General features: G+C 25.5%; 6 protein-coding genes across 6 annotated transcripts; all 6 read left to right on the forward strand.

Annotated features, from left to right (window-relative positions):
* Window positions 1-12,996: 12,996 nt before the first annotated feature.
* OCT59_010083 (uncharacterized protein) lies at window positions 12,997-13,227 on the forward strand (the record flags this gene model as incomplete). The annotated part of the gene is made up of 1 exon (XM_066132798.1): window positions 12,997-13,227. The coding sequence occupies one exon, from the start codon at window positions 12,997-12,999 to the stop codon at window positions 13,225-13,227; it is 231 nt and encodes a 76-aa protein (XP_066000410.1).
* A 1,209-nt stretch (window positions 13,228-14,436) lies between these two features.
* Window positions 14,437-15,858, forward strand: OCT59_010084 (uncharacterized protein; the record flags this gene model as incomplete). Its single annotated transcript, XM_025310242.1, has 1 exon — window positions 14,437-15,858. One exon carries the CDS (start codon window positions 14,437-14,439, stop codon window positions 15,856-15,858), a length of 1,422 nt encoding a protein of 473 aa, XP_025184481.1.
* Window positions 15,859-17,609: 1,751 nt separating this feature from the next.
* OCT59_010085 (uncharacterized protein) lies at window positions 17,610-19,319 on the forward strand. The gene is made up of 2 exons (XM_025330117.2): window positions 17,610-17,638; window positions 17,722-19,319. Exon 2 carries the CDS (start codon window positions 17,732-17,734, stop codon window positions 19,214-19,216), a length of 1,485 nt encoding a protein of 494 aa, XP_025184480.1. The 5' UTR covers window positions 17,610-17,638; window positions 17,722-17,731; the 3' UTR covers window positions 19,217-19,319.
* A 256-nt stretch (window positions 19,320-19,575) lies between these two features.
* OCT59_010086 (uncharacterized protein) lies at window positions 19,576-21,148 on the forward strand. The gene has a single exon (XM_025314775.2). It carries the CDS (start codon window positions 19,618-19,620, stop codon window positions 21,013-21,015), a length of 1,398 nt encoding a protein of 465 aa, XP_025184479.1. The 5' UTR covers window positions 19,576-19,617; the 3' UTR covers window positions 21,016-21,148.
* Window positions 21,149-21,380: 232 nt separating this feature from the next.
* OCT59_010087 (uncharacterized protein) lies at window positions 21,381-22,763 on the forward strand (the record flags this gene model as incomplete). Its single annotated transcript, XM_025314774.2, has 1 exon — window positions 21,381-22,763. One exon carries the CDS (start codon window positions 21,381-21,383, stop codon window positions 22,761-22,763), a length of 1,383 nt encoding a protein of 460 aa, XP_025184478.2.
* Window positions 22,764-23,310: 547 nt separating this feature from the next.
* On the forward strand, window positions 23,311-23,724 carry OCT59_010088 (uncharacterized protein; the record flags this gene model as incomplete). The annotated part of the gene is made up of 1 exon (XM_066132799.1): window positions 23,311-23,724. The coding sequence occupies one exon, from the start codon at window positions 23,311-23,313 to the stop codon at window positions 23,722-23,724; it is 414 nt and encodes a 137-aa protein (XP_066000411.1).
* Between the last annotated feature and the right edge of the window lie 365 nt (window positions 23,725-24,089).

Consider the following 24,089-nt stretch of genomic DNA (forward strand, 5'->3'; position numbering starts at 1 on the left):
TTAATCTGAGGCAAGAATCAATCTGAGACACAACTAAGGTTGCTTGCTGAAACCTAGGGGTTTAGGAAAGATGGCGTTTTGCCGAAAAGCAAAATTTTGCCGAAACTATATTAAGTTATATTAAAAAACTGGCGAAACTTTGGAGAAAGACGAAACTGCCGAAACTTATTATAAATGCTGAAACTGCCAAAATTCTGCTGAAACTATAATAAATCTATAGTAAAATTTTGACAAAACTAATCGTAGGATTTTGAAGTGGTTTAGACAAGCAATCTTAGGCACAATATACATGTCATAAAAAGTTAATTGAAACAATTGAAAAATTACCAGATGATTAATTAAAATCTACTGTTTATTTACTTAATACTATGCATTATTTAAAAAGACCAAATCAGAGTAATTTATTTTCACCATTTCTACAAAATAAAGCTCTGGATTTTGTAAACTCCTCTCTTTACAGAGCAGATCAAAACTCAAGTTCATTGATTCAAAACAATAAAACACTTCAAAAGCAAATAACTAAATTAAAACATTCTAATACTAAAAAAAATCATAAAATTAGATAACTAATAAGTTCATTATCACAATATAAACACAAGCATCACTAATATATATCAAAGTTCATGTTACAGCTCGTAGGTTAATTTACAACCTCTTAAAGAATCTATTAAAGCAATGATTATGAAAAATAAATCACAATACACAAATGAGTTTATCAACATAGTAATACAAATTTCTCAAATAGGCCAAATTTCTTTTTGAAGTACAGTTCAAGCCACACAATATTTTTAATTGGAAAAAGGTCACTACTATTAAAATAATAATCTATTATTTGTTGGAATAAAGAGATTAGTGATGCATGTAAATAAAATTTTTAATCAGAGTAATACCTTTAAATTTTACTCCTTTGGCAATTGGCATAATGGTAAATAAATCAATTTGAAGTTAACAAAAAATTTTTGTTCTTTGTATTATATTCTGGAATAATAGAACAAATACTCCTGATTTTCGATTACTTAAAATGAGGAATTTAGATTGTTGTACTGGAAATTCTGTTGTATAAGCAATATATGGCATTTTTAAATATTTTAAAATAAAATTTTACTAATGCTTGACTTTTGTATCTGATAATACAAATTACATAAGTAGCCCAGTAAAAAGTCCTGTACTGAATTCATATTAGGTTTGTATTGAATTTATACATGAGCCCGTTTGGTATGAAAAATTGGACCATAAATGGGATAAAAGTAAAATAAATATGGCCAAATTTTATACCGAATAGGCTCATTTCATAATTGGCCTATATTTGGTACAAGAACTTTTTACTGGGTAGTAAAACTGGAGGAGCAGTGGTACTATTTAATAAATTAACTGGAGCTGAATCTTATCAGATTTCTTGTAGTCTATATGTAGTGTATATTATTATGAATAATTTTGAAAAAGTATGTTTTGGAAAATTATCTAGTATAAGTAGATTTTACAAAAGAAGCTTCCTGCAAACTTACTTTATTTAACTGGAAACTTCATGATGACTATAACAAAAGTAATAAAGAAACTCCTAATTCTAATCATGTTTGTATACTTTATCAAGAAAGAATTCAATATAAACTACCTAAATATTAATAATCAATTAGATTCAGATGGCTTTATGAATTGACATATGCAGAACAATATCTGAAACATGAAGAAACATATATATAATTTGTTAATTAATTTTTACCTTATCTTAAATCTCAAAAAAATACATAAAAGACTTATATTAAAAAATGGAAGTTATTTGAAACTTGGCTTCATGATCTATTCCTTAATATTCAAATTAAGGTTTTAATTCATTTTGGCAAAAACTTTTATCGACCTTTTGTAAAATTTGTTACTGGATATAATCAGATGTCAATTTTTGTGATTTGAATAACAATGTAACTAAAAAATATTGTTGAAAATCCCTATCATTTTTTTGAAAATGAGCTTTTAAAAAGTACTAATTTATTAAATAATAATCAATTTAATGAACTTAAATAAAAATTGAACTAGATACATAAAAAGTATTAGAACTTCACCAAAAATAATTAAATTGTTAGTTACATTTATCACTAAGTATTTGTCAATTAGGTGAAAAACATGGACATAATTATCTCTACTTTCACTTAAAGCTCCGCATGAGCCGGTTTAAGCCGAGCCACAGTCTGGCTCAGCTCAGCTCGAAAAAAAATTCTGTCTGCAGTAATAAGCCGAACCATAAAAATTTCGCTACCCCCTGTTCAAAGGCAGTTGGCCGAGCCATTTTCGAGCATGGCTCGAGCCAAGCCAGGCTCGAGCTTTATCTTCAGAAAAACGTTTCGCAACATTTTTTTATTAAAGAATTAAAAAAAATGTTGCAAAACGTTTTTTTCTAAAATAATATTGTGAAAAAAACGTTTTCGCAACGTTTTTTTATTAAAGAACTTAAAAAAACATTGCGAAACGTTTTTTTCTAATATAATATTGTGAAAAAAACGTTTTCGCAACGTTTTTTTACTAAAGAATTTAAAAAATGTTGCGAAAACGCTTTTTCTAAAATAATATAGTGAAAAAACGTTTCACAACGTTTTTTACTAAAGAATTAAAAAACGCTGCGAAACGTTTTTTCCAATATAATATAGTGAAAAAAACATTTTCGCAACGTTTTTTATTAAAGAACTTAAAAAAACGTTGTGAAATATTTTTTTCTAAAATAATATAGTGAAAAAAGCGTTTTCGCAATGTTTTTATTAAAGAACTTAAAAAAAACGCTGCAAACGCTTTTTTTCCAATATAATATAGTGAAAAACGCCGCAATGTTTTTATTAAAGAATTTAAAAAACGTTGCAAAATGTTTTTTTCTAAAATAATATAGTGAAAAAAACGTTTTCGCAACGTTTTTTACTAAAGAATTAAAAAAAACGTTGCGAAATGTTTTTTTCCAATATAATATAGTGAAAAAAACGTTTTCGCAACGTTTTTTTATTAAAGAACTTAAAAAAACGTTGCGAAACATTTTTTTCTAATATAATATAGTGAAAAAAATGTTTTCACAACATTTTTTTATTAAAGAATTTAGAAAAACGCTGTGAAACATTTTTTCTAATATTAGATAATGAAAAAAACGTTTTCGCAACGTTTTTTTACTAAAGAATTTAAAAAAACGTTGCGAAACATTTTTTTCTAAAATAATATAGTGAAAAAAATGTTTTCGCAACGTTTTTTACTAAAGAATTAAAAAAAACGTTGCGAAACGTTTTTTTTAATATAATATTATACAAAAAACGTTTTCGCAACGTTTTTTGTATGATAACTCAAGCCAGCTCGAGCTTTTTGAGCCAAGCCTATTACTGGCTTGAGCTTTTTGAGCTGAGCCTATCACTGGCTCGAGCTCATTTCAAGCTGGCTCGCGAGCCACTGAGCCAATTTAATTGTGGCTCAGCTCGGCTCAGATTGAAAAGCTCAAGCCAGCTCGTAAGCCGGCTCGGCTCATGCGGAGCTTTACTTTCACTTCGAGAATTATGTTATGCAAAATTTATTGAAGCAGATATTAGTAGCAAAGGAATTAATGATTTTATTATCCAAAAGCTAAAATGAATTTTAAAGCAATTTACAAATTAAGAAATAATTTTTATGATTTTTTCAAGATATTTGAATTCATTAAATATTGCATTTGATATACAGTTAACCCTTGTTATAACAAACTCTAGGGTCCAGACTATACATATAGCCAAAACCTCTATAAAGCTGAATAGAGTTTTGGACTTTCAGTAATTTAATTATAATAAATTATTAAAAACTATTTAGAAATCCATCTGAAACTCCAAAGACTTTATATTATAGTTTCAGCTAGATGTAGAGATTAATTTTTATCATTTTTTAACTTAATTTTGATTTAAAGACGTGTTCAAAAATCACGTGAAAAGGTTTCAGCTACAAGTATAGTCCAAACTTCAACTTCGCTATAAGACTATAGTGAAGATTTTAAGAGATTTGATTAGTTAATTCGTTATAATGAGGGGAAATTTATTATAATTGTCTGAAAAATTTACTATATTAAGGGTTCGTCATATCAAGGTTTGACTGTATTGTTATTCATCAACAATATGTAGAAGATTTTTTTAACAAATAGAATTTTAAAACACATCAAAATATGATAAATAGCTTTCAACAATTAAAACTTCAACTGTCTACTACTTCCTTTACTAAAATTAAATGTTTCCTTTTTTGATTTAATGAAGTTTAGAACTAAAAAACATCAAACTTTAAATGAAATAACTTCTCTTTATAACCAAAATTTTAATGAAAAAAGTGATAATAAAGATCAAGACCTTGAACAAAAAGCAAATATATTGTTTAAGAGATTATTTGACCGAAAATAATTTTAATTTTATATATTATAAAATAATATAAATATTATATACAAATATTCTATTATTTTATGTATAATTATTCCAGTTTTTTAATTCTAATTGTTGTATAATATTAAAAAATCTCCATTATCTAAATTTTAATAGTTAACTGATATAAGTTTAATTAATTAATTGGTATACTACCCTAACATCATGGTATTTTGTAATTTTATAGTTTAGTAAATCAAAAAAATTAGTATTCCCATTGATCACTCCACAATAGTATATATAATTCATGCAAATAAAAACTAATAAGATAATTGTAATTAAGATATAATATCTAATTATAAAATGATAAATAAAAAAGTTAGATTAATCAGTTGTATAGCAAAAGTTATTTTTTATTAAATTATGAATAGTATCATATTAGTTATTATAGTCCTATTATATAAAAGTGACAGAGTTAAAATTAAAGCTAATGTATTTTTCATCAAATATTTATTATAGCACAATATAAAAAATATGAACAATACTAAAAATCTTTAGTTTTTCTAAGATAATCTACCACCAAATATATAAAAACTGTCTATATATAAAGAAAATAAAACAGAAATGAAGAAATAAAAATAAAAGATAAAACTATAATAATCAGTTTATAAAAAATTAAAAAAAGAAAATTTTTATATAATTTCAGTAAAACTGAAATTGATATCTTTGTCTCAATATTTCAAGGTTTTAGGTGTATATAGATTAAAAAAGATGATGCTAAATGTATTATCCATCCATAGTTTAAACTATTCAATATACTATTAGTTTCAATAAAATGCCAAATCTGAAATACAAAATTATAATTATACTGAAATAGAAGAATTGTTTTGAATCAGTAATTGACTATAAAGAGAATGGTAATGCTTGAAATGTAACTAAAAAATATTCAATAAAAAGTGTAAACAGGTCTAAAAGTATTTATATAATAGATTTCTGGAAAGAATTATTCATTTCCATTTTAGAAAAAGTTTTAAGTATAAGAAAATTAGAATTAAAGCTCTAATCGAGTCAGTTCTAATCCGACAACCCGGACTGAAAATTCGGATTGGTCCAGTCTGGGTTGATGCTTTAATCCGGACCAAAATATTTGGTCTGGTCTGGTCCGGTTTCAGATTATAAATCTAACCCAGGCTGAAAAAATGGGTTGGAACTGGATCAGACTGATAAATATTTTCGCAATGGTTTATATTAAAACCGTTGCGATTATTTAATTATTAAATAAAAAAATGTTGCGTAACATTTTTTTTAACATATTATTATAAAAAAAACGTTTGCATAATGTTTTTTTAATTAATTTAAAGAAAAAATGTTGCGCAACATTTTTTCTAAGTATATTTATTAAAAAAAACGTTTGCGCATCATTTTTCTAATTAGTTTAAAGAAAAAACATTGTGAAACATTTTTTCTTATCATATTTAATTAGAAAAAATATTTGTGCAATGTTTTTCTAATTAGTTTAAAGAAAAAATGTTGCGAAACGTTTTTTCTTATCATATTTAATTAGAAAAAATGTTTGCGCAATATTTTTCTAATTAGTTTAAAGAAAAAATGTTGCAAAACGTTTTTTCTTATTATATTTAATTAGAAAAAACATTTGCGCAATGTTTTTCTAATTAATTTAATGAAAAAATGTTGCAAAACGTTTTTTCTAAGTATATTTATTAAAAAAAACGTTTGCACAATGTTTTTCTAATTAGTTTAAAGAAAAAACGTTGTGAAACATTTTTTCTTATCATATTTAATTAGAAAAAACGTTTGCGCAATGTTTTTCTAATTAGTTTAAAGAAAAAACGTTGCGAAATGTTTTTTCTTATCATATTTAATTAGAAAAAATGTTTGCACAACATTTTTCTAATTGGTTTAAAGAAAAAACGTTGCGAAACATTTTTTCTTATCATATTTAATTAGAAAAAACGGTTGCACAACATTTTTCTAATTGGTTTAAAGAAAAAATGTTGCAAAACATTTTTTCTTATTATATTTAATTAGAAAAAACATTTGCGCAATGTTTTTCTAATTAGTTTAAAGAAAAAACATTGCGAAACATTTTTTCTTATCATATTTAATTAGAAAAAACGTTGGCGTAATGTTTTTCTAATTAATTTAACAAAAAAATGTTGCGAAATGTTTTTTCTAAGTATATTTAATTAGAAAAAACGTTTTCGCAACATTTTTCTAATTAACTTAACGAAAAAATGTTGTGAAACGTTTTTTCTAAGTAATTGCAACGTTTTTTTATTATAGGACCGGACTGGATTGGACCAAAATAACTGGTCTGGTCTGATCTGGTCTCAGATTCTCCTTTTAATATAAACCGGACCAGACCGAAATGAACTAATTTTTCAGTCTGGTCTCAGGTTACTCTTCAACCCGTAGTAGATGAAGAAAGAGCCTGCCAATAGATAGTAATAGTATCATTAAGACCTAAATTATAAGCTATTTATAAGTGTGATAAAAGTACTTTAACTCATTCAAAAGCATTTTCTTATTCTTATTCTGTCTTTCTTTCTACTTTTCAGTTAGTACTGCTAATAAATTATGGATTTTAGCTCAAAAAACACAAAAAATCTTAATAAAAACTAAAAAAAAGGGTTTTAATAAAGTAGGGGTATTTAAAGTATATTATATTAAGAAAAAATAAAAAAAATAAAAAAATATTTTTTTCAAAAATATGGTTTTCCTATAGCATAGGGAAAGTTTGTTTTTATTGGTTATAATCAATGTATATCACGTTATTATGATTGGCTAAATAAAATAATACGTGATAATACTACACGTATTACAAATCATCCTATGAGTCATTTTCAACTCATCTGTAGGGGTTTTAACTATTCAATATGGTCCAAAAAAATCATGGCCCATATTTAGTATGAAATTGTAATAATCAAGTGATTCGTTTTCTTTAATTCATTTCATTAGCATATGAGAAAGCTCAAAAAAAAAAAAAAAGAAACATATAAATATACATATCTAATAATTAGACAACAATTGTGTCATAGTCATTATATGAGTATTGTTGAACTTTACGATACTCAAAAGTTAGAAGTTCTTTTTTTTTTAGAACCAGATAAAGAAAATTCAAATCATAAATATTAAAATGATTGAAAATTAAATTTTTTTATAACTAATTTTTTATTTATTACATACAAAATCAAAAAGCAATTCATTTACCAAGTAGGTTACTATGCTTACAAAGGTTCCATATGAGTGGCATGGTAATTTAAAGCTTAATCCTATCCATTTTAAACAAATGATAGAAAAAGCAGACCCATATTTATAAGGTCTTTTTGATAAATTAGTAAAGGCATTAGTTTCTGATAAAAAATCTGTATATAATAAAGTTGAAGCAAGAAAAACAATTGTAAGTCTATGTTATATCATGGCTGAAATGTAAAATAAGTTTATTAATGATTTCAAGTTAGAAATTGGATTATATTTATCAGTATTGGATGCAACATGTGTTGCAATTAATACAATAAATAGTATTGGATTTTCTGCTTATTATATAATAGTTAATAATTTTAAACATAAAATTGCCAATGAACATTCATTAAATATCAGAAAATTTCTCTCTGAACATGTAAGTAAAAAAATATATTTTTTTTTTATTTGAAGAACTACTATTAACCAAAATTTAATTACCAATCAGAGTGACCATTTGTACGTTTATAATCTAAATAATTATCATGATATACATAAAAAAAGAAGACCAGATGCCATAACTTTATCTACTGCCAAACATATGGCCACTTGAATCTGTAAGCAGGTTTCAGGTTGTGCACCAATACCTATTATTTTTAACAACGTGTCAGTTCATAATCTAGTAAATATTGATGCAAGCAATAAATTAATTCAGGAATATCATGGAATATTTGATATTGCATATACTAAAGCTCTAAATGGTCTGGATTGATCCGGATTGAAGAGTAATCCGAGATCAGACTGAAAAATTAGTTCATTTTGGTCCAGTTCAGTTTACATTAAAAAGAGAATCTAGGATCAGACTGGACTGGACTAGTTATCTTGGTCCAGTCCAGTCCAGTCCTATAATGAAAAAACATTGCACATTTTTTTTATAATAATATATTAAAAAAAAATGTTTTCGCAACATTTTTTCATTAAATTAATTAAAAAAATGTTGCAAAAATGTTTTTCTAATTAAAATTACTTTGAAAAAATGTTTCGCAACATTTTTTCATTAAATTATTATAGAAACGTTGCGAAAATATTTTTTCTATAATAATATATTAAAAAAAAACGTTTTTGCAACATTTTTTCATTAAATTATTATAAAAACATTGCAAAAACATTTTTTCTATAATAATATATTAAAAAAAAATGTTTTCACAACGTTTTTTCATTAAATTTAAAGATGTAATATGTAATTATTTTTAAAAGGTTGTAAGGTTGCAACTATTACAACATACATACAACACTTTTGTTGTAATTACAACACAATATTATAATCGTTATATAGTATAATAATTACTACTAGTATTGTAATTATTATATAGTGTTGTAATTATTTCTAATTATACAAATATGTATTATAATACATTAATCATTTTTTTTATAATAATATTTGTTTTATAAAAACTTATTTTTGTAATTTTTATTTTTCAAAAAGGAAATTTTTGAACAATCATAAGTGTTGTAATATTACAACACTTTAACTTTAAAAGTAGTAATAGGTTGCAACCCTTATTATTACAACACAAAATAGTAATTATCAATTACATACTACATCTTTAATTAAATTAATTAAAAAAATGTTGCAAAAACGTTTTTTAATTAAAATTACTTTGAAAAAACGTTTTTTTTAATTAAAATTACTTTGAAAAAACGTTTTTTTTAATTAAAATTACTTTGAAAAAACGTTTTTTTTAATTAAAATTACTTTGAAAAAACATTTTTTTAATTAAAATTACTTTGAAAAAACGTTTTTTTTAATTAAAATTACTTTGAAAAAACGTTTTTTTAATTAAAATTACTTTGAAAAAACATTTTTTTAATTAAAATTACTTTGAAAAAATGTTTTTTTTAATTAAAATTACTTTGAAAAAATGTGTTTTTTAATTAAAATTACTTTGAAAAAACGTTTTTTTAATTAAAATTACTTTGAAAAAACATTTTCTTAATTAAAATTACTTTGAAAAAACGTTTTTTTTAATTAAAATTACTTTGAAAAAATGTTTTTTTAATTAAAATTACTTTGAAAAAATGTTTTTTTTAATTAAAATTACTTTGAAAAACGTTTTGCAACATTTTTTCATTAAATTATTATAGAAATGTTGCGAAAACATTTTTTCTATAATAATATATTAAAAAAAAATGTTTTCACAACATTTTTTCATTAAATTAATTAAAAAAACGTTGCAAAAACATTTTTTAATTAAAATTACTTTAAAAAAATGTTTTTTTAATTAAAATTACTTTGAAAAAACATTTTTTTTAATTAAAATTACTTTGAAAAAACATTTTTTTTAATTAAAATTACTTTGAAAAACGTTTTGCAACATTTTTTCGTTAAATTATTATAGAAATGTTGCGAAAATATTTTTTCTATAATAATATTTTAAAAAAAACGTTTTCGCAACATTTTTTCATTAAATTAATTAAAAAAAACATTGCGTAAACATTTTTTTATAACAATATATTAAAAAAATGGTTCACAACGTTTTTTTATTTAATAATTACAATCACAACGGTTTTACAGCTATTTTCTAAATTATTAACTCCTCCCTGTTATTTTTAAAAAATTTTTCAGATACAGTCAGCCTGAATTACTGTGTCTGACGGCGTTTGACTGCGTCTAATTGCATCTGACTGTGTCTGAAAAATTTTTTAAAAATAACAGGAAGGAGGTCAATAATTTAGAAAATAGCTGTATTATAAAATTATTGTGAAAATGTTTATTTAGTCCAATCCATAAAATTTGGTCTGGATTAGATTTATAATCTGAAATTAGACCAGACCGGACTGAATATTTTGGTCCAGATTAGATTTATAATCCGAAATCAGACCAGACCAGACTGAATATTTTGGTCTGAATTGAAACATCAACCCAGTCCTGACCAATCTGAATTTTTAGTTCAGATTGCCAGATTAGGACTGGACCGATTAGAGCTTTAGCATACACTAATCGTAAAAAGTAATGGCTTATTAATGAACAATTAGCTATTGATACTTTTGATCAAATTGAACTACTCACAGTGCATTGTTATAATGATGCCATTGCTGAATAAAAAGAAGAATGTTCAATGAAAGAAGTATGATTAATTGGGTTTCAAGAAAAGAATTTGCATTCTCTGAATGATTATGTAACAACATTACAAATGATCTTGGATATTAATAAAGATACTGAATACTTACAAAATCATATTGCACTATTAGTAGCAGATTGGCCTGGACAGTTATTTGTTCGTAAAGCAATAACAAATTTGCATAAGTTGGATTCACAATATTCAATACCAACTGGGATTAACTCATTTATTCCAATTTTAGGCCCTTTTCACATATCTCTAAATAGCAGAGAATATATATTAATTATATATTATACCTTCTTTCAAAAACTATTTCATTTTGTATTTGGTAAAAGAAAAGTATTAGCAAAGAAACCCAAATCTTGAAAAATTAATTTGCTTCTTGATACTATTTTAACAAAATTTGAAAATACCTGTAAAGACATAGAATACCGTAAGGTTATTGACTTGTTGGATAATATAATTCCTGCAACTTTAGATGTATATTTTATTCTTTTTTGATTTGGTTTATTCAATGAATATATAGAAACAATTTTTTAAAATTTGGACATTTACACTTAGATGGAAATGTCATAATTATAATAAAGTACCATTAGCCTTCTTATCAGATAGTTTTTATTAGCAAGATACAAACCATCCATTTGCTGAAGCTGTAAAATTATTTTTAGTAAACTTTAATAATTATTATCATATTTTTCCAAAATTAGTTACTTTTTTTTTACAAGGATTTCGGTTAAAAAACTTGGGAAGATGCTTAATTTTGAAAGTTTTTTTACTAGTATTTTATATAAAAATCTTTTTATCAAAGTACAAAAAGTTGGTAGGGGTGCTTAATTTTGGGGGTGACTAATTTTAGAAAAATACAGTATGTTGAGAATATGTATAGTAAAATAAGATCTTAAACACCAATGTTAACAATATAATAAAATAAGCTTATGTGATTAGTATTTTATTTTGCCAACTATTTTTTATTTCTATTTGTTGTTTTATGCAATATACACTTTTAACATTATTTAATCTTTATGTAAAGAACGAAACCATTGTAAATTTAAAGATACTTTTCAAAAAATAAAGGCATATTCTTACAAGCCATCATTGTTAAACATTCTGGCAGAAAAAACATTATTATTTTTATTAGACTATTTTTAGAGAATTTTTAAGAATCATGGGAAAAGTAGTAAATTATATAAATCAAAGAAAAAGATACAATGTCAATTAGCTACCTTGAGAGAGACTGTTAATACAAATGTCTTCCAATAGAATACAATACAAATATGCCTTTATTGCCAAATTCTTGTGATCATTGCCGTAAAAAACTTGATGATGGCGAAGTATTGATTTGTGGGTATACAGTCAACTCTCTTTATAGTCACACATTTGGGACAGTCCATATTTGGTGATTATAAAGAGATGTGACTATATAAAAAATTTCTTATATTTGTATATCATAATTCCGGCCAAAAATTAACATAATTTTAGCCAGAATTATACTTAAACCTTTATTGTATCGTAACTTCACCAATATTAATCGTAGAGAGATGATCTTACCGCCATTCGATTCGTCTTGATGAGACGGTTCTAATGGTATAAAATACGTCGAAATCCAATCACTAGATTAATTTCCGAAATTAAAAAAATATTAATGGTTTTTGTGTGATAACTCTGTTAATATTGATCCTAGAAAGTCGATCTTACTACCATTCGATTCGTCTTGATGAGACGAATCTAATGGTATAAAATACATCGAAATCCAATCACTAGATCAATTTCCGAAATTAAAAAATATTAAATGGTTTTTAAGTAATAACTTCGTCAATATTGATCACAGAGAGATGAGCTTACCACCATTCGATTCGTCTCGATGAGGCGATTCCAACGAGCTATAAATCATCTTTTTACAATCACTAGGTACCGAGAAATCTAGCAAAATGTTAAATGGCGCAGTAAACGTAAATCAAGAAATATTATAATGCCGATGTTTAACATTTTGTTGAATAACTCGTCAGCCAGTGATCGGAAAAGGATAAAACTACCACCATTCGATTCGTCTCAGTGAGACGATTCTAACAAGCTATGACACATCTTTGTACGATTATTAGATGCCAAGTTATTTAATATATTCTTTATATAACCGTGATTATAAACGGTTCTTTTTAATATAAGATTTTTGAGGATAGGTGTGATAGTGACTATAGATAGATTGTGACTATATAGGATAGATTTTAATAATAAAGTGTTTTGAACATTCAACTGGTGTGACTATATAGTAGAATGTGACTATAACGGGAGTGACTATAGAGGGAGTTGACTGTAGTTATCATTTTAAGTATTATCAAATGATAGAATATGGTTGTCATCATTGTGACGAATACTACAAATGCAAAATTTATAGTAATGTGAACTCTTTCTTAGATCAATTAGAAAAGGGATCAAATGTTTTTACTTTTGATGAACAAGACAAAACTTCAACAGAAGAAAATGAGACAGTGGAAGAAGTGGAAATAAATGGAAGCCAGGAAGTGCATACAGAACTTTTAATTGCACTTATTCATGTTAATACCTGGTGATATTGTCTGTAATTTAGTTAAAATGTATTAACTATTGTAATGTGTTATTTTTTTTCATGTATAAAAGACAAAATTAAATAAATTACTTATTCTTGTAATATTTTAAAACAAATACTCTGTTTAGAATAACATTTTGTAAGTTCAGTTTGAAATTTACTAAGAATAACTTCAATTTCAATCCTATTGCCATAATTATAGAAAATACTTCATATAAAATCTCTGAAACATTGGATGTCATTGGATGTTATTAGTTCTAGAGAAGAAAATAGATTTAAAGAACATATTTGTAAAGTTTCATTATGTGTCATTTAGTAGTATTTGTGGCTTATCATATGGTCGATTATAATTTAGTTGAATACTATTGTAAAATACATATAAATAATTGTGTAACAATTATTACCAAATTTAAACTTTCCCTATGCTTTCTCCTATAAACCAGTTATATATAGCCACTATTATACCAAATACTTAATATATATTTTACTTTTATTAATAATTAAACCTCTTTACAATAGATTTTCACATAATTTATGATATGTAAATCATAAAAAACATTTTTCTTTTTTTTAAAAAAGTCTTATATTTTAATACTTAGTTTTAATACAAACTAACCAATAAAATAGTATAGTAGTAGTACATTTATTAAGTAATTGTAGTTTATGATTACAGTTACACCCCTGTATATTTATCATTTTTAACTAAACCAACTTGGTGACTATAAAAGGGTCTAACTGTAGTTAAAAAGTTAACAAAATTTAATGTACTAGTTAACAAAAAAATAAATAAATAAATTAGTTATCTAAAAATTTATATAATTTTTTATGCTTATATTAATTATGTCGATCGTGTGACACATGACAATGACAAAACCTAAAATTGTTATGAACTTTATAAAAACATAAGTGAGTGCGATAAGAAACAAAACCATAAGTTGGATTTTTCAAAAATATAAAAGAAATTTATAAATAATTATAGGATATAATTAAAATTCTTTGCTAATAAGAGATTTCTTTGAGATAATTTTAATCGATACATATATGCTAAAATGAGGCTGAAATCTTTGAGGCTTTGATTGTGTTACAAAGCATTTTAATAAAAAAATTTATTTTGTATTTGAACCCATAAGTGGATAATGCCTCGTTTCTTTTTTTAAACCACATTTTTTCTGTTTAAAAAATTTGGGAAATAATAAGTTAAATTTTTTTAATAATGACAGCTTCATCTAGACCAGATGCAAATCAAAATAATTCTCCGAGAGGAAAATCCTTAGAAAATGATTTAAAACAGCTACTTTATGATAAAAGGTTCTTTGACATTAAGTTAAGATGTTCAGATGAAGTTGTCATAAATGCTTGTAAAGCCATCTTATCCAATCGTTGCAACGTATTTAATAATCTTATTTTTGATGAGTGTGGAAAAATTAATAATGATATTAAATTTTACGAAATTAATTCAACAGCAATGAATATTTTACTTGAATTTTTATATACTTCTAAAGTTGAAAAAGAAAGATTAACAGTTGAAAATGTTGTTGAAGTTTATTATGCAGCAATATATTTTGAATTAGATGTTCTTCAGAAACGTATTATAGAATTTATTAAACAATCTTTGGAAGAAAGAGATGAAGATTTAGGGAAAAAACTTTTATCCCAATTTGTCGAAAAATTTTCCACAGATGCAGATAATGAGATGGCTCAGGTTTTGGTCGATTGGGTTGCAAAAATTAAATTAGTTCCTATAGATGACTCATTATCATTGTTTGGATTAAAATACCTTTTATGTAAGACTTTCAGAGTTAGAAAACCTTTTGCGACTACAGAATTTTCTATCTGGGAATATGCCATGAATAAGGTTAAGAGAATAGTTATAAAGACAAATTCAACGATGCAAAATTATCCATTTAATATGGATTATGAACCAAATGTAATTCAAGAAATTAAAGATCATTTAAAACCATTACTTCCTTATCTTGATTTGTGTCGAATGGAATCAAATGAAATCGCTGATTATGTTGAACCTTTGGATATTTTTCCTACACAGAAATTATTGGATACTTATCGTCGAATGTCTCAGCAGTCTCAGTCTCAGTCTCAAGGAAGTAGAAATTTGGAAACGAATGAATTAGCATGTATTCGAGGAATTCCTATTTTTAGATGGATGTTGCAATCCGATGATACGAGTATAAACATTTCAAAAGATGGATTTAAACTTGAAGTTAACCAGCTGCAAAATTCTGTTAAATTTAGAACTGGAGATATCATTTTTAAAGGTAGCGGATTATATGAATGGGATATTGTAATCAAAAAATTGAGTAAAATTATTTATATTGGCATATGTAGTATTGATGAGGATGTTAATAAAAATGAAATAGATTATCATGGATATTGTGGGTGGGTTCTTGGTTCTGATGGTTACGTTTATCATAAGAAAGACTGGAAATGGTATGATGCAAGATTTAAAGAAAGTGATATTGTTACCGTTCATTTAGATATGACAAAGAAATCATGTTCTTTCTCAGTTAATGGTATAAGACGACCAAATGTTTCCGAATGGACAAATATTTCTTCTGAAGTTCGTCCTGTTGTTTCAATAAGACAAAGTGGCAAGTTACATGTACAACCTCATATTTAAGAATTTTTTCTGTATATTAAAAAAGTAAATGTTTAAAGAGAATAAATACTTTCTTTGAACTTCCAACATCGTCAACTTGTACCTCCTTTTATACTTTTTTTCTCTATAATAAATTTCATAATTCGTAAAGTTAAATAATTTATTTCTTGACTGAATCAAAAAAAGGTGAACGTTATTTGGTCGTGGCGAATGTTTAGGGTTTGACGGTTTGAATACCACACGACTCATAAAAAGTAATTTCCTTAACTATAGTATATCTCCTTGATGACCATTATTGAGCCTTGGAGTGGAACTATTTCCTTCCTTTTTCAAATACTAAACAGCATAGTACTTAACAATATATACTGTATATGTGAAAGGCATTTTAGTGATGAAAAGAATACCCTTATTAGTTGAACTTATCGGAAAAAGCTTCTCTACAAAATGAAAGATCTCGAAAACTCTTCTCGATAATCCTGATCAAAGATATGAGCAACTTATCGGGAAATGAGTTACGGTGCGAATTTAATATGACGTATAGGATTTTATTGTTTAGGATCGTTAAAAAATCATGAAGCCACATTCTTTAAAGAATGCGTAAATATTTATTACCGTAAACACAAACAAAAATGCGAATCTAAATCATAATAATCAAAATTCACGATGAAAAAAAAAAAATGTTTTATATGATGCCTCTTCACCCCCAAAAAAGTGTGTGGCTAATATGTTTTTGATTAGGGAATATAAATTATATGTATTTTTACTTTCATTTTTATTTTTCACAAAAACGAATTTGAACTCTTTGATTTTAAGAATTCGGATGACATTTAAATTTTTATGTATATCAACAAATACCAGATTCATGTTCGGATAGTGTAGCATGGTTAATAAGTTCACGGTAAGTGAAACATTCAAAGAGAAGTTTTTTAATTGGAGAAAATTTGTAATATTGAAGAAATTTGAGAGGAGAAAGTTCAAAAATTTTCAAAGTAGAGCCGGAGAAGTATTTAATAATGAATTAAAGTTATTGATGAAACGATTTTTTTAGCTTCAAACAAATTGAATTTGCAGAAGATAATAATGTTGTTATTATAATTGCTAAAGCTGAAAGTGAAAGAATTATTTTAAATGTTGAATATACTAGAAGAGATTATCCTTTTTTTAAATACTGTATTTATCAAATTTTACTTTTTATTATTAATTTTGTTAATCCTTTGCTACTCAATTAAACTTTTTAAAAGACTGTGTGGTTAAATTTATGGAAAAAAAGGAAGAGAAGGTATATGGCGTAATTATAAATCGGCATTTCCGACCGCATGTATACACTGATTATAACAGATAACTTGTTAGATTTCTATTTGACACCATATAATAATAATCCAGTATTAGATACTTGTATGATTTCATAACTAATTTTACTTTTAACAATAGTCATTTAAAGATCACATAGGTTATTCCAATTAAAGTTTTCACATCTGTCGAGAGATAATTTAACTTAAAATAAAAATTTTTTTGACGATCGAGATAAACCCTTTTTTTCCAAAAATGCTGTATAATTTGTACTACAATTATAAAACGATTATTGCGATTGTAGTTAATAATACCAAATTTAGTTGGATTGTGTGCTGCTGTAACTATGCATATAAAAAAATCGATTAGTTACTTCATTTGGATAGCTCTGTATTTCTGTGTATGGGAAATTTGATTAGATGGATTATGACTATCAGTTATCATTGAGCATAAAAAAACATTGAATAAAACAAGAGTTAGATGCAATATGAACCATTTACCGCTGAATTTGGTAAGTATATATATATTTCTTTTTTGAAAAAAAAATCGTATAAAAAAATCGATTAAACAACTTAAAAAATATTTTTTTTTTAGCCAAATAATAATGGCATCTCAATCTGATAACCCTCCTAATCCACCTAATTCATCTAATTCATCCCAACCTTCTCCCCAACCAAAATCTTTAGAAGGTGATTTGAGAAAATTATTATATGACGAAAGATTTTATGATATTTCTTTAAAATGTTCGGATAACATTGTATTAAATGCTTGCAAAAATATTTTGGCAAGCCGTACTGAAGTATTTAATGAATATATCTTTGATAAATCAAAAAAAAACAATGCAAATCAACAACGACAACAATTAGAGTTTGATAAAGTTAACTCAATAGCGATGAAACTTATTTTAGAATATTTATATACTTCAAAGAATGAGAAAGAAACTTTAAGTGTTTCTAATGTTATAGAAGTTTATTATGCTGCAATTTTTTTCAAATTAGATGACCTACAGAATGATATAATTGAATATACTATGAAAATTTTAAGAGAAGGTGATAAAACAGATGAAACAATAACTTATGGGACCGAAGAATTGAACGAATTGGCAAAAAAACTTTTATCAGAATTTATCGAAAAATTTTCATTAGATGTGAATAATGACATGAGTAAATTATTAGTTGATTGGGTAGCTAAAATACAGCTTTTCCCTGATAATGCTGATGGTGATTCATTATCATTAATGGGACTTCAACATCTTCTAAATAAGACGTTTGAAACCAAAGATCAATTCGCTACTTATGAACTTACTCTTTTCGAATATACTCTAGTCAAAACTAAACATATTATATTAGAAGAGAAGACTGGCTCAAAAAAGCCTTATGATATGAATTACGATTCAAATGTGATCGAAAGAATTAAGGATCGTTTAATGCCATTACTTCCATTTATTGACTTACGCATAATAGATCCTGATGATGTTGTATTAAAACTCGAACCTTTAAAATTATTTCCACAAGAAATGATTACAAATGCTTATCGTTATAGGATAGAAAAAAAGCACGAACTGCTTCAACCTATACGCGGTCGGATAACTTTTAGATGGAAATACGAATTCGAAGGTAAAGAATCTAAGGAATCCAAAAACCCACCTCCGCCCCCAATTATAACCAACAACGGATTTACCGTAGAAGTTGATTCAAATATTAAAAATTACCAATCTATAATGGGAGATTTAGTTATCAAAGGTAACGGAATTCATAAGTGGGACATTTCAGTTGAAAATTTAAATGATACTATTTATATTGGAATATGTGGTAAAGATGAGAAATTTGATAAACCTGGGGATAAAACTTATCAATATGGATGGGCACTCGGTTCGGATGGCTATGTTTATAATAAGAGAGATTGGAAATGGAATAACGCCAAATTTACAGTAGGCGATGTGGTTAATATTACCGTAGACATGACCGCTAAACATTGCTATTTTAGTATAAATAATCAAACTTTTTACGAAGTTATTGGTCATGCTTTTCCTGATGAATTATATCCTTTTGTTTCATTAAACAAGGGTGGTAAATTACATATAAAATAATTATCATTTCTCCTTACCAAATTAGAGATTTTTCTTTTATTTTAACAAATATGTATTTGATTATATCTTTTAAATAAATAACGATAATATTTAAACCTTCCATAAAAAAAGTAAATTTCATATGATTATCAGAAAGCTTTGTATTATGTATTAAAAAAACGAGTTTTTATTATTTCATTGTGTAAAGATACCATTGATTGTGATCATTGCATGTCGTTCTTTATTTGATATAATATTTCCAAATATGGTATCATTTCACTGAATTATTTGTTTTCCAAAATTAGTGTGGAAAAAAAAAAATTTTTAAAGGTTGAAAATCTTTTCCCTCAAATTTAAACTTTTTTTTTAAAAAAAAAAACCACGAGATTTGTATAACTTAAGTTTTACGTTTTATAAAATAAATGACAATTTCAGCAGAACTTGAGCTTGAGTCTATAATGATGGTTTCACCACGAAGAAAATTAGAAAATAATTTGAGAAAATTATTGGAAGATGAAAGATTTTTTGATATTACTTTAAAATGTTCAGATAGTCTTACATTACGTGCGTGTAAAAATATTTTAGCCGTTCGTTCTGAAGTATTTAATGACCTTATCTTTGATAATGTCGATAAACCAAAAAAACAACTTGAATTTAATAAAATTGATTCAGTGGCGATGAAATATATATTAGAATATTTATACACTTCTGAGAATGAACGAGAAACGTTAAGAAAAAATAATGTGATAGAAATTTATTTTTCATCAATTTATTTTAAACTTAATGAATTACAAAAAACTATAATTGAATTTACAGAAAAAATTTTAAGAAATGGAGATGAGGAATTAGGAAAAGATCTTTTAACAAGTTATATTGAAAAATTTTCTTTAGAAGCGGATAATGATATGGCCAATCTTTTAGTTAATTGGGTAGCTAAGATACAATTATTACCCCATGAAGCTGATAGAGATTTATTATCATTGACAGCATTACATTATCTATTGAAGAAAACATATTGTACCGATAAGTCATTTGGAACTTATGAGCTTACACTTTTTGAATATACTCTTGTCAAGGCGAAATATACTGTATTAGAGGAAAAAATTGGTTTGAAAAAGGATCCATATGACATGAAATATGATTCAAATGTAATCGAAAGAATTAAGGAACGTTTAACGCCCTTACTTCCTTATATTGATTTACGTATAATAGATCCTGATGAGATTGTAAATAAACTTGAACCTTTATTTCCATCGGAAATGATTACAGACGCTTATCGTTTCAAAATAGAAAAGAAGCATGAAAAATTACAACCTATGCGTGGAAGGTTAATCTTTAAGTGGAAAAACTTTGGGAAAGATCTTTGGCAAGCTGAGAATAGGTTATACATAAGTAACAATGGATTTACCGTAGGAGCTGATTCTAAACTTAAAAACTACAAATCTATCATGGGAGATTTAACTATTAAAGGGAAAGGAATTCATAGATGGGATATTTTAGTTGTAAACTTGAATGATACCATTTATATTGGAATATGTGGTTTTGAAGAGGAATTTAATAAACCTGGTGATAAAGGGTTTCATGGATGGGCCCTCGGTTCTGATGGGTATATTTATAATAAGAGAGATTGGAAATGGAATAGTTCTGTATATAAGATAGGTGATGTTATTAACATTATTGTTGACATGGACTCTAATCATTGTTATTTTGGTGTTAATAATAATATTCGGTATGAAAATTTTGGTCATTCATTCCCTGATGAAATTTACCCCTTTGTTTCTCTAAAAAGAGGTAGTAAATTACGTTTAATATCATATTAATCATATTAATAATGAACAAATATTATATATAATTATATAAATTTATATATATATATATATATATTGTATATATCAGATATATATATTTTTTTTTCACAAATTAAAAATTTTGTAACTTATTTTCGATCGCGTTACTTTTGATTTTTTATGATAAAGTCATTTGATGGTCGATTAAATTTAAATTTAGTTAATACATAACTGATAACGACTTATCTTCATATGAGGGATCACATATTAGTAATTACACAAGTTAATCAAACCTTAAAACTCTTTGAAGAAGTCTTCCCCTAAAAATTCATTATAAATGGTCAAAGATCTTTTTTTTTTTAAAAAAAAAAAAAAATCAAGACGCAATTTATCCCACAATGACAAATTTAACCAAACCAATAACGAAACAAATTATTAAGACACGAGGAGAATCATTGGAAAATGATTTGAGAGCATTACTTTATAACGAAAGATTTTTTGATATCAAGTTAAAATGTTCTAATGGTATCGTTTTGGGAGCATGTAAAAATATTTTATCCGCTCGTTCTAATGTATTCAATAATTTTATACAACAAAAAAATATGAATAATATTGAATTTGATAAAATTGATTCAAATGCAATGGAATTTATTTTAAATTTTTTATATACTTGTGAAATTGATCTTGAAAAATTGACGATAGATAATATTATTGAAATATATCACGCGACAGAATATTTTGAATTAGATATTCTTCAAAAACATATTATTGAATATACTAAACAAATTTTAGAATATGAAAATGATGATACAGGAAAAAAACTGTTATCAAATTTTGTTAATAAATATTGGTTCAATAATGATAATGAAATTTCACAAGTTTTGATCGATTGGTTAGCAAAGATTTCATTGGTTCCTGATGAAGCTGAAAAAGATTCATTATCATTGATGGGATTACGATATTTTTTGTGTAAAACTTATGATACTAGAAAACCTTTTGCAACATTCGAACTTGATATTTTTGAATATATCATTATTAAGATTGTCAAAATTATCGTAAAAAGTTTAGAAATCAAAGATAAACAAAATGAGAAAGAAATTATTTCCAAGAGAATAAATTATTATTTAAAATTATTAATTCCTTATATTGATTTACGTAGAATTGAATCCGATTATATTATTAAAAAAATTGAACCAATGAACGTATTTCCTTCTGAAATGATTACAGATGCTTACCGATTCAAATTACAAGAACAAAATAAAATATTTCGATCTATTCGTGGAATTCCAATATTTAGATGGAATGATAATAATTTACATGATAACTTATATATTTCTAAAGATGGATTCACCTTACAAGCTGATCAAAATCTTGACGCGTATAAACATGTGATTGGAGATTTAATTATCAGAGGGAAAGGAATTTATGAATGGGATATTATAATTGAAAAATTGTGTAAAACTATTTATATTGGTATTTGTGATCATAAAGAATTTAATCAAGAATTTTGTTATAATAATCAATATTATGGTTGGGTTCTTGGATCAGATGGTTTTGTTTATAATAAAAAAAAATGGAAAAAATATACAAGTGAAAAATTTAAGGAAGGAGATAAAGTTACGGTACATTTAAATATGACAGATAAAACTTGTGCATTTTCGGTTAATAATTTTAGGAATGATGATGTTACTGAATGGAAAAATATTCCTTCTGAAATTTGTCCTATTGTCTCATTGAAACAAGGTAGTAGATTACGTATACAACCTCATTTTTTACTATGAATTATAAATCCTGTATTAAATAAATTAGTTATTAGCCTTGTATGATTATTATAATAAAAGTATCACAAAAAAAAAAAACCTTATATAAGTTTTCAGGATTTTTAATGTTGTACCGTTCGCGCTAATTATTAAACGGATCGGAAAAAAGTGGTAAATAATAAATTGATTTTTTTTTTCGTTCTTCAACAATATTATTTTTTTATTGTAGCTGACAAAAGTCGATAAAATAATTAAAATTGATATAAAATTTACGTCTCGTTTTCTTTCTAAGGTGATAGTGGAAGAAGAGGTGATAGCGGGTTATATAAGTCGTGGGAAAGTTAACTAAATAAGATTTGAGATAAGCGAGATTGCCATGTGAAGTGAAATTGATTAACCATATCTAGCATAAATTATATCATAATACAGACATTAATCAAACGTTAAATAAATAAAGGGTATTGAACTCCAAGAAAAATAACCAAGAAAAATCAAAAAAAGTTTTACCTGAAAACCTATCGCAATCAATCTTTCTAATCCTTCTTTCTTGGATTATTTATATATACAAATGCGCAACACATATATATTACTTTATTGGTGTTACCAATTGATTCGTTGGTGTTTGAAATCTGTGATTTCTAGTCATATTGTAAATGCTCTTATAGCAACTGGTTGTTCAGGAATGGTGATTGGCACCTTAGTTTATGGTACCAGTTATTGTATTATACGTAATAAAAATAATAATAATAATAATAACAATGAAGCATTAAAATTTGTTGAAGATGTTTTACACGATGCTGCTTTAGAAACATTAATGAGCTTTATAGGAAAAGTAGTGGCTCCAAAAATTATTAGATATAAAACATCTAAAGGAATTGCAAAAATAATCACAGCAAGTAAAAAAATCTCTTACTTAATATTAAAGGAGATTACAGAATTTATCACATGTTTCAGCAAGGTAACTTCTCTCTTGTTGAATTAAAAATACTATAAAGATTTTTTAGTAGTAACATAAATTATCTTTAGTGAAAATATCAAAAATGATTAGAAATATTATCTGATACTATTATTTAGTTGAGAAAAATATGATTAGACAAATAAAGTATCATACATTCATACTGATATATGTAAATAACCAAGTATGAAAACAAACTTGGAACTTAGAACGTAAATAAACTTATCATTAGCTATAAATAATCATAACCTTTTTCTGATAATCACTTAAAAGTCGTGTAACACTAATCAATGTTCATATGTAGTGTGTTTGTACAGTATATATATATATATATTTATATATATACAATCCACAATCCATCCTTTTATAATATTGAAACTTTTCACATCTCC

The sequence above is a fragment of the Rhizophagus irregularis genome, chromosome 18, assembly GCF_026210795.1.
Source record: "Rhizophagus irregularis chromosome 18, complete sequence".
Taxonomy (NCBI): Eukaryota; Fungi; Glomeromycota; class Glomeromycetes; order Glomerales; family Glomeraceae; genus Rhizophagus; species Rhizophagus irregularis.

Coding starts and splice junctions, on each gene's coding strand:
- OCT59_010085 (XM_025330117.2), top strand. CDS start 17,732: ATGGCATCTCAATCTGATAACCCTCCTAATCCACCTAATTCATCTAAT.
- OCT59_010086 (XM_025314775.2), top strand. CDS start 19,618: ATGACAATTTCAGCAGAACTTGAGCTTGAGTCTATAATGATGGTTTCA.